Source organism: Glandiceps talaboti, chromosome 5, assembly GCF_964340395.1.
Source record: "Glandiceps talaboti chromosome 5, keGlaTala1.1, whole genome shotgun sequence".
Lineage (NCBI taxonomy): Eukaryota > Metazoa > Hemichordata > Enteropneusta > Spengelidae > Glandiceps > Glandiceps talaboti.
This window is the reverse complement of record NC_135553.1, coordinates 9240474-9251199: the sequence shown is the minus strand read 5'-3', so window position 1 is coordinate 9251199 and position 10726 is coordinate 9240474. Positions and strand designations below refer to the sequence as shown.

General features: G+C 35.7%; 1 protein-coding gene across 1 annotated transcript; it reads left to right on the top strand.

Moving 5' to 3' along the window:
- Window positions 1-7802: 7802 nt before the first annotated feature.
- Window positions 7803-10087, top strand: LOC144434932 (histone H3.3A). Its single transcript, XM_078123460.1, has 3 exons — window positions 7803-7903; window positions 8938-9234; window positions 9480-10087. Exons 2-3 carry the CDS (start codon window positions 8953-8955, stop codon window positions 9606-9608), a joined length of 411 nt encoding a protein of 136 aa, XP_077979586.1. The 5' UTR covers window positions 7803-7903; window positions 8938-8952; the 3' UTR covers window positions 9609-10087.
- Window positions 10088-10726: the final 639 nt, after the last annotated feature.

The following is a 10726-nucleotide window of genomic DNA, read 5'->3' as shown; positions in this document are numbered from 1 at the left end:
TTGCTGATTCACCTCAGCATGACACAAATGAAGAGCTTTCTCTGAGTACTAGTAGTAACCAGGGTAACAAACGTGCCCGCGTTTCCAGTTATGAATCCGTCATGATGGCACAGAAGAAGTACATCATGAGAATAAAACAGATGTAGCTGACTCTGAATATCATGTTCTAAATGACAATTCCTGCCTATCCTGGTTAAGATTTCATAGAATCCAAGTATGTTGATTTGGGGAAGCCGCATGCATATGGATGAAGAATATAATTCTCATTCTGAGACCATATGCACCCCATTGCCTCCAATCCACGAGGAGGAGTTGTCATTGTTGCATATATACTATCACCGTGTTTTGATAGGCGTGATATTATAAGAAGGAATTAATATTCTTAATGTCGGCTCTGGTTTTTTTTGGGTTTTTTTGGTTGGTTTGTTTGTTTGTTTGTTTTAGATATAATTCGTCACGCTGTGAGAAAAACTAATGTTTGCGACTGTCCCTAGCTGGATTCCAACATTCCAATATTATATATAATATATACCCCATGGAATTATATATATTGGTCCCAGACTCTATTTCCAGACATTTTGCAAAACGATGAAAAGAAATAACGCAAAACAATGTGACTGTTAACGCAATTAACGCATCTGTCCCTGCATGTACTGGTATGTACTTCTAACTAACAACCATTTAAAGCGTTCTGGACGTTTTTAGCAAATCACGAACTGTGCTTTATCAAGCGGTGTGGCTTTCATTTCATCATATGCATGCTACAATATTCGTTTGTTTTGTTTGATATCAATTATGATAATGTAATGTAATGTAATGTAATGTAATGTAATGTAATGTAATGTAATGTAATGTTTTTAAACTAGTTTATGAATATTTATCTGTAATTGTTTTTAAATTCCTTGCCGTCTTACATTTTTTGGTTATTCTGAGCAGCAGCGAACCAATTTGTTTGGCCATTTAGGAGATCTCTTTGTCATTTATTCCTGAAGTGGTTATTATACAAAACAATAATAAAAAAAATAAAAAAAGGCATAAACGTCAAAGGCAAACAAACAAGTACAGGTGAGTTTATCAATATGTATGAGCGACAACCATATTGTTATGATGGTGGATTTTGAAAATCGCCCATCTGTGTTGAATTGGTTTACTTTGGCGCTTGTTTGTGGTAAATTGAAAATTGGAGTAAATACATCACCACGAATTTGAAAAAAACGAGTAAACATGCACTGGAGCTAGAGGCATGTACTCTGGTATGTATTAATCTGTTTGTTTGTTTGTTTGTTTGTTTGTTTGTTTGTTTGTCTGTCTGTCTGTCTGTCTGTCTGTCTGTCTGTCTGTCTGTCTGTCTGTCTGTCTGTCTGTCTGTCTGTGTGTATGTGTATGTATGTATGTATGTATGTATGTATGTATGTATGTGTGTGTGTGTATGTATGTATGTATGTATGTATGTATGTATGTATGTATGTATGTATGTATGTATGTATGTATGTAAGTGTGTGTGCGTGTGTGCGTGCGTGCGTGCGTGCGTGCGTGCGTGTGTGTGTGTGTGTGTGTGTGGATGGATGGATGGATGGATGGATAGATGGATGGATGGATGGATGGATGGATGGGGGGGGGGGTCAATCCAATATTAATTGTAACAGGCGATGTTATTGTTAGATATAGCATGGAAGTACCACCCAAATGGATATAATAACCCCACTGGATACCCCCCCCCCCCCAACTCATCCCTTAATAGTTTAGTGATGAAAGACTGGTTTAGTTTAAAAGTTTAGAAGAGCTTTTACAACTACTAGAAGGTGAACGGTTTATTTTACAATGTATATCTATATTACAATGTAACTATTATAAGAAATATTATCATCAAGGCAGAATGATTGGCCGCAGTGATGTTACCTAGGTATAGAAAAGGTACAAATCGTACCATCCTATACCTACTTGGGAATTATCTTTCAAATTTAAACTAGCAATTGAAAATTTAGTCATGAAAGCACAGCATGCGTGCATTATGTGCACTGAGACAAACACTATCTTTATATAATCATACAGTAGGCTCCAAAAACAGCTCTTCAGCTCTTCAGGAGCAAAGTCTTGTCCATTTTAATGTATGCTTCAGAAGTTTGGGGAGCTTTTAACTTTAAAACTATACAAGTCTAAACTCAATCTGAGTCAAATCCGATGTAGATGTCAGCTAATTATTCATTGTTATTTTACATCGGTATTTTTGCTTGAATTGACTTTCGTACATGTTTATGTTTTGGTCCTGATGGCCGCCTCCACAAGCAAAAATACCGATGTAAAATAACAATGAACGATTAGCCGACATCTACATCGGATTTTAATCAGATTGGTCTAAACTGTTGTGTGAAGAACTTGATAATGAAGTTTTTATCAAACATTTGTTTAGTGATAAACACCTCATTGAACAAATACATTGCAACAAGTGTTGGGTGCACACACAAAGTCAAGCATCAAAAGCTGAATTGGGAAGTTATCCAGTCATTATAAAAATGAAAACAGATTAAAAAATGGAGAATGCAGTAACCTTGAACAATGTGGTCAGAAAAGGATCGTAACACATATGGACGTCCTTTGTGGGTGACCCTAAAACGAATGACAACCCGAATGACGGAAAACGTTAAACGAATGACAGCGTTTCCAGTATGTAAACAGTGGAATGACACCCTTTTCTACATTCAGTTAGTTGAATGACACCCTCTGCATTGTAAAACCAGTGGAATGACAGCCGCCACTCTATAAAATAAGTGGAATGACAGCATTTTCAATGCTTTGGAACTGGAATGACAGCATTTCCAGTCGGTAAACAGTGGAATGACACCCTTTTCTACATTCAGTTAGTTGAATGACACCCTCTGCATTGTAAAACCAGTGGCGGCTGTCATTCCACTGGTTTTACAATGCAGAGGGTGTCATTCAACTAACTGAATGTAGAAAAGGGTGCCATTCCACTGTTTACATACTGGAAACGCTGTCAATCGTTTTCCGTCACTGATTCGGGTTGTCATTCGTTTTAGGGTCACCCGTCCTTTGTCGAAAGGTTGCATGAGATAATTGAGCTAATAATACTAGTGATGCTGATGTAACAAATCTTAGTAGTCAATTGAAAAACATTGATATCGATAGTATTCGGATACCAACGATTAAAAAATGACAACAACAAATTCCGTATACAAGTTAAAACAAATTATGAACCGTATATAAAGTAATAATGTTTTGCACATAATCAGCATAACTATGCTCAGGATTTTTGGCCTGAACGGCTTGCCATATTTCATCACTATAACAGCTTTGGAAAATTCTCTATAAATTCATTATTATTGTATTCAATACTGCAGTTTAGTGTAGTATGTTTTATATATATTTATAATTATCTATTATTTTTGTTTTTGTTGTTTTTGACTCTAGATAATTTATTTTTTTCAAATAAAATATACTAATACTATACAAATTACTATTATAATTTTTATATCATTTTTGGAGATTAGTATTATTATGGGAATTTAAAAAAGAAAGAAAAGAATAGTGCCATAATAATAACCAACATTTTATTTATTAAGGTTTTCTTCCAACCAATGAGGAATATTTTCTCTTTCTTTATATTTGTGTGCCTGAGTGTAATTTCTTCACTAGCATCAAATAAAGAACAATTTGAAGAAATGAAAATACCGTTTCACAATTGATTCAATCAAAGTGTGACCGACGCTTTGTCTGTATTTTATCTGTTCCATTTTGGTAAATGATTTTTTTTAACTCGTAAAACTCTCGTAAAGCTATCTCCCGTTTACAAAGATGCAAGTGTACACGCACGGAAGTCATTCATATCATGTCGAGCGCCATCAACGGTTGCTGATTCACCTCAGCATGACACAAATGAAGAGCTTTCTCTGAGTACTAGTAGTAACCAGGGTAACAAACGTGCCCGCGTTTCCAGTTATGAATCCGTCATGATGGCACAGAAGAAGTACATCATGAGAATAAAACAGATGTAGCTGACTCTGAATATCATGTTCTAAATGACAATTCCTGCCTATCCTGGTTAAGATTTCATAGAATCCAAGTATGTTGATTTGGGGAAGCCGCATGCATATGGATGAAGAATATAATTCTCATTCTGAGACCATATGCACCCCATTGCCTCCAATCCACGAGGAGGAGTTGTCATTGTTGCATATATACTATCACCGTGTTTTGATAGGCGTGATATTATAAGAAGGAATTAATATTCTTAATGTCGGCTCTGGTTTTTTTTGGGTTTTTTTGGTTGGTTTGTTTGTTTGTTTGTTTTAGATATAATTCGTCACGCTGTGAGAAAAACTAATGTTTGCGACTGTCCCTAGCTGGATTCCAACATTCCAATATTATATATAATATATACCCCATGGAATTATATATATTGGTCCCAGACTCTATTTCCAGACATTTTGCAAAACGATGAAAAGAAATAACGCAAAACAATGTGACTGTTAACGCAATTAACGCATCTGTCCCTGCATGTACTGGTATGTACTTCTAACTAACAACCATTTAAAGCGTTCTGGACGTTTTTAGCAAATCACGAACTGTGCTTTATCAAGCGGTGTGGCTTTCATTTCATCATATGCATGCTACAATATTCGTTTGTTTTGTTTGATATCAATTATGATAATGTAATGTAATGTAATGTAATGTAATGTAATGTAATGTAATGTAATGTAATGTTTTTAAACTAGTTTATGAATATTTATCTGTAATTGTTTTTAAATTCCTTGCCGTCTTACATTTTTTGGTTATTCTGAGCAGCAGCGAACCAATTTGTTTGGCCATTTAGGAGATCTCTTTGTCATTTATTCCTGAAGTGGTTATTATACAAAACAATAATAAAAAAAATAAAAAAAGGCATAAACGTCAAAGGCAAACAAACAAGTACAGGTGAGTTTATCAATATGTATGAGCGACAACCATATTGTTATGATGGTGGATTTTGAAAATCGCCCATCTGTGTTGAATTGGTTTACTTTGGCGCTTGTTTGTGGTAAATTGAAAATTGGAGTAAATACATCACCACGAATTTGAAAAAAACGAGTAAACATGCACTGGAGCTAGAGGCATGTACTCTGGTATGTATTAATCTGTTTGTTTGTTTGTTTGTTTGTTTGTTTGTTTGTTTGTCTGTCTGTCTGTCTGTCTGTCTGTCTGTCTGTCTGTCTGTCTGTCTGTCTGTCTGTCTGTCTGTCTGTCTGTGTGTATGTGTATGTATGTATGTATGTATGTATGTATGTATGTATGTGTGTGTGTGTATGTATGTATGTATGTATGTATGTATGTATGTATGTATGTATGTATGTATGTATGTATGTATGTAAGTGTGTGTGCGTGTGTGCGTGCGTGCGTGCGTGCGTGCGTGCGTGTGTGTGTGTGTGTGTGTGTGGATGGATGGATGGATGGATGGATAGATGGATGGATGGATGGATGGATGGATGGGGGGGGGGGGTCAATCCAATATTAATTGTAACAGGCGATGTTATTGTTAGATATAGCATGGAAGTACCACCCAAATGGATATAATAACCCCACTGGATACCCCCCCCCCCCAACTCATCCCTTAATAGTTTAGTGATGAAAGACTGGTTTAGTTTAAAAGTTTAGAAGAGCTTTTACAACTACTAGAAGGTGAACGGTTTATTTTACAATGTATATCTATATTACAATGTAACTATTATAAGAAATATTATCATCAAGGCAGAATGATTGGCCGCAGTGATGTTACCTAGGTATAGAAAAGGTACAAATCGTACCATCCTATACCTACTTGGGAATTATCTTTCAAATTTAAACTAGCAATTGAAAATTTAGTCATGAAAGCACAGCATGCGTGCATTATGTGCACTGAGACAAACACTATCTTTATATAATCATACAGTAGGCTCCAAAAACAGCTCTTCAGCTCTTCAGGAGCAAAGTCTTGTCCATTTTAATGTATGCTTCAGAAGTTTGGGGAGCTTTTAACTTTAAAACTATACAAGTCTAAACTCAATCTGAGTCAAATCCGATGTAGATGTCAGCTAATTATTCATTGTTATTTTACATCGGTATTTTTGCTTGAATTGACTTTCGTACATGTTTATGTTTTGGTCCTGATGGCCGCCTCCACAAGCAAAAATACCGATGTAAAATAACAATGAACGATTAGCCGACATCTACATCGGATTTTAATCAGATTGGTCTAAACTGTTGTGTGAAGAACTTGATAATGAAGTTTTTATCAAACATTTGTTTAGTGATAAACACCTCATTGAACAAATACATTGCAACAAGTGTTGGGTGCACACACAAAGTCAAGCATCAAAAGCTGAATTGGGAAGTTATCCAGTCATTATAAAAATGAAAACAGATTAAAAAATGGAGAATGCAGTAACCTTGAACAATGTGGTCAGAAAAGGATCGTAACACATATGGACGTCCTTTGTGGGTGACCCTAAAACGAATGACAACCCGAATGACGGAAAACGTTAAACGAATGACAGCGTTTCCAGTATGTAAACAGTGGAATGACACCCTTTTCTACATTCAGTTAGTTGAATGACACCCTCTGCATTGTAAAACCAGTGGAATGACAGCCGCCACTCTATAAAATAAGTGGAATGACAGCATTTTCAATGCTTTGGAACTGGAATGACAGCATTTCCAGTCGGTAAACAGTGGAATGACACCCTTTTCTACATTCAGTTAGTTGAATGACACCCTCTGCATTGTAAAACCAGTGGCGGCTGTCATTCCACTGGTTTTACAATGCAGAGGGTGTCATTCAACTAACTGAATGTAGAAAAGGGTGCCATTCCACTGTTTACATACTGGAAACGCTGTCAATCGTTTTCCGTCACTGATTCGGGTTGTCATTCGTTTTAGGGTCACCCGTCCTTTGTCGAAAGGTTGCATGAGATAATTGAGCTAATAATACTAGTGATGCTGATGTAACAAATCTTAGTAGTCAATTGAAAAACATTGATATCGATAGTATTCGGATACCAACGATTAAAAAATGACAACAACAAATTCCGTATACAAGTTAAAACAAATTATGAACCGTATATAAAGTAATAATGTTTTGCACATAATCAGCATAACTATGCTCAGGATTTTTGGCCTGAACGGCTTGCCATATTTCATCACTATAACAGCTTTGGAAAATTCTCTATAAATTCATTATTATTGTATTCAATACTGCAGTTTAGTGTAGTATGTTTTATATATATTTATAATTATCTATTATTTTTGTTTTTGTTGTTTTTGACTCTAGATAATTTATTTTTTTCAAATAAAATATACTAATACTATACAAATTACTATTATAATTTTTATATCATTTTTGGAGATTAGTATTATTATGGGAATTTAAAAAAGAAAGAAAAGAATAGTGCCATAATAATAACCAACAATTATAAAGAATGCAATCTTTAACTGCGCAGCCAGTAAAACCATTATAATTTCTCCCACTAGCTATAGAAGGGTGAGCGTCTGGCTGTTTCTACTCATGCACTGCTGGTACAATACAGACACATGATTATGACTATGATGATACCACGTTGAAGAAAATGATCGAGCTTGGTGCAAAATCGGGATCCTAGCTGTAGTCGCCTTAGCCAATCATTGTGTCCTAATTTTGTCCAATCACGATCTAGAAAAAATGATGAACTAAGCCAATAACAACGTTACATTAAAAGACCAATGAAAAATAGTTTGTCTTGACATTATGTTTTCTAACCAATCACTGAAGGCTTTACAACGTGTTTTGTCCCGTGACGTCACAGGACTATAAATATACCCAGGAAATTGCGGGACAGAGGCCGACATATTTGCCGCTGTTGTGTGATTGAGTTGTGTTTCTTCTACCTCCGAAAAGGTAAGAATTACTGATTACATGAGGTCATTACTCCCTCGAAATACCTATTTGGTTTCACTTTCATGCCAGGCTATGTCCCAAAAGATTTACACGACCGTCCGAACATTGTTTTTCGAATTATCTCAATTCAATGCTCATGGTCCTGTACTCACGATAGCGTCCTTTTCACCCAGTGTTTCATTATTAGCCGTTTGTTGTGTTTGTAACGATTACTACTACAAGTTCGCGCCGAAAATATAGCATTGTCATTTCAGTTTAAACCAGTCGTACGCAATGAAATGTCAAAGGCGAAGTACATGACACGGTCTCAACCTAAGTAATTTTCACAGTGGCGAAAATTGTCATAGCTTACTTTGAAAATTGAGTCCAATTTCATTCATAAATCAGTTGATGCCGTGTTGTGTTGCCGGTGACTGCATGGAATAAATCGATACTGCAACTACACTTTCTATTATTTCGGGTGGTGTTCCATTTGGTAAATAGTGTATGTAAAATCGCGTGATTCTAAATTCGTTCTTTTCCATCAAGTTGGAACTACTCGTGAAGGTTCTAATATTTTGTCTTTTAGAATCCTGGGAAAGAGGGTAGTGTTTTCGGGTCAGGGTTCATGTTCTGCATATTTTATTGCAATCATTAGCCACTTTCCTTCTAACAATTTAAACAAAACTATGTGTGCAGTCTTGTATTGTCAAGTACTATCAACATGGTATAATACTTACTATACATTTCTATTGTCAGTTGTTGCCAAGGGAACACTGATTTGTGCAGACATCTTTACCTGTATGCTAACAATACTGCAACTCTGCAAATTATGCATTGTTTGGCATCGTGGTGTTTTCCATATTTTAAATCATTTTGTTTCAAAGTGCTAAGATCAGCATATTTTTCTTTTGAACTATTTTTGCCGATTATGCAATTGCCGCTGCATAAATGCTTACCTTGACATTTTTGTAGTTGGTTCTGTGAATTTTAAGTTTCTTTATGATTTATGTACAGTATTTGAGACTGATAACATTTGTACTTTTCTTCGTCAGCTCTGGTATTCAAAAATGGCACGTACAAAGCAGACTGCAAGAAAATCAACAGGAGGAAAGGCTCCACGTAAGCAGCTTGCAACAAAAGCAGCTCGTAAAAGTGCTCCATCAACTGGAGGAGTAAAGAAACCTCATCGTTATAGGCCAGGTACCGTTGCCCTGAGAGAAATCCGTCGTTATCAGAAAAGCACTGAATTGTTGATCAGGAAACTGCCATTCCAACGTTTAGTCAGAGAAATTGCACAAGATTTCAAGACAGATCTTCGTTTCCAGAGTGCAGCTATTGGTGCTCTTCAAGTGAGTTGGACATTGGTTTAGTATAATTTACAAAATAGTGGTAGTATTTGTGATGTGGAAAACTGTGAAAGCAGTAATGAAAATGTGGAAGGGTGGGGTGGACAAGTTGTCTCGTCACATTATGGTGATACAAGTGATTCTGAATAGTGTTACTTGCAGTGATGTTATTTCATATCAAGTGGTAATATTTAAATATCAGATTTTGATTGATGTCTTTAACTCGATTTCTCCCTTGTCTATTACAGGAAGCAAGTGAAGCATACTTGGTTGGACTTTTTGAAGATACCAATTTGTGTGCCATCCATGCTAAGCGTGTCACCATTATGCCCAAGGACATTCAGTTGGCAAGACGTATTCGTGGCGAGCGTGCTTAAAAAATGTCCAGTCCAGTTTCTTTGTTGTTCTTTTATGATAATTTAACTTTTGAATCACATATGTATCATGGAGAAATCTAGATTAGCTCAGAAATTGTACTTTTCCTATAAAGACCATATTGCGAAACAAGTTCACTCACAGGTACAGGATGACATATTTTATATTGTGTGTGGACATTCATCCATTTTAGATAGTTCATAGTAAGAAGTAACTGATTTTATATTAAAGAGAGAATTTGTACTGTTAACTTATGAATTGCTTTTGTGTATTTTTTTCTTCTATTTCTTATTGTCTTGTCTCCTATTTCTTATTGTCATGTCTTTCGTCTAGTCTTCACTTGTGCTTTATTGTTGTTATATATTTGCTGTAAGAATATTGCAGAGTACAGTCATTTTACAGTATTCAGTTTTCATGAAAAAAAATCTCTACAACACTGTACCGTCATCATGACTTTTCAATAAACTGTTCCATTTTAGACAAACCAAAGAAGTGTGTGTGTGTACATATTTTTCTAGTCAAATTCTCCCAATATGAGTATATTGCACTGAAGTTATTGCTGCATCTTATTAGAATGCTGGGCAACTGGTCCTGAATTTTGAACTTTAAAAGGGGTCATTTCTACATCACCTACAATTACTTGCAATTTCAGAGTAACAAAGTTGATCTTGTGCATTTATAGGGTATCTTTGCTATTGCATCATGGGTGTCAGGAATAATAATTCAATGGTTGCACACTGAATATTCATGAGCACAAATGAATACATTATTTCTGCAAGCTCCCATGATGTGATGGCCCATAGCAAAGATGCCCAATAAAATCACAAGTTCAACTTGATCAAATTGCAATTATTTGTAGGTGATATAACATGAATTGACTCTCCAGAACACAGTGGAGTGGTGTTCCCCTGTGGTTCATGGATTTTATTTATTTGTCATCAGTTGAAAATGGTGTTTTACTTGACAAAAGGATGGGGAATTTAGTAAAAGTGGATCTGGAGACAAACTGCAAACAAGCTGTGATTAGCAAGAAAATAGGTACCTCATAGAGAGGTTAAACCTGCCACAAGATTTATTAATTTTGGTAAATCAATTTTACCAATACCAGTCATTGGCACTA

Excerpts from the sequence above, each read along its gene's own strand:
- LOC144434932 (XM_078123460.1), top strand. The coding sequence starts at position 8,953 with ATGGCACGTACAAAGCAGACTGCAAGAAAATCAACAGGAGGAAAGGCT. Across the intron at positions 9,235-9,479 it reads CAGCTATTGGTGCTCTTCAA|GAAGCAAGTGAAGCATACTT; the intron begins GTGAGTTGGACA and ends TGTCTATTACAG.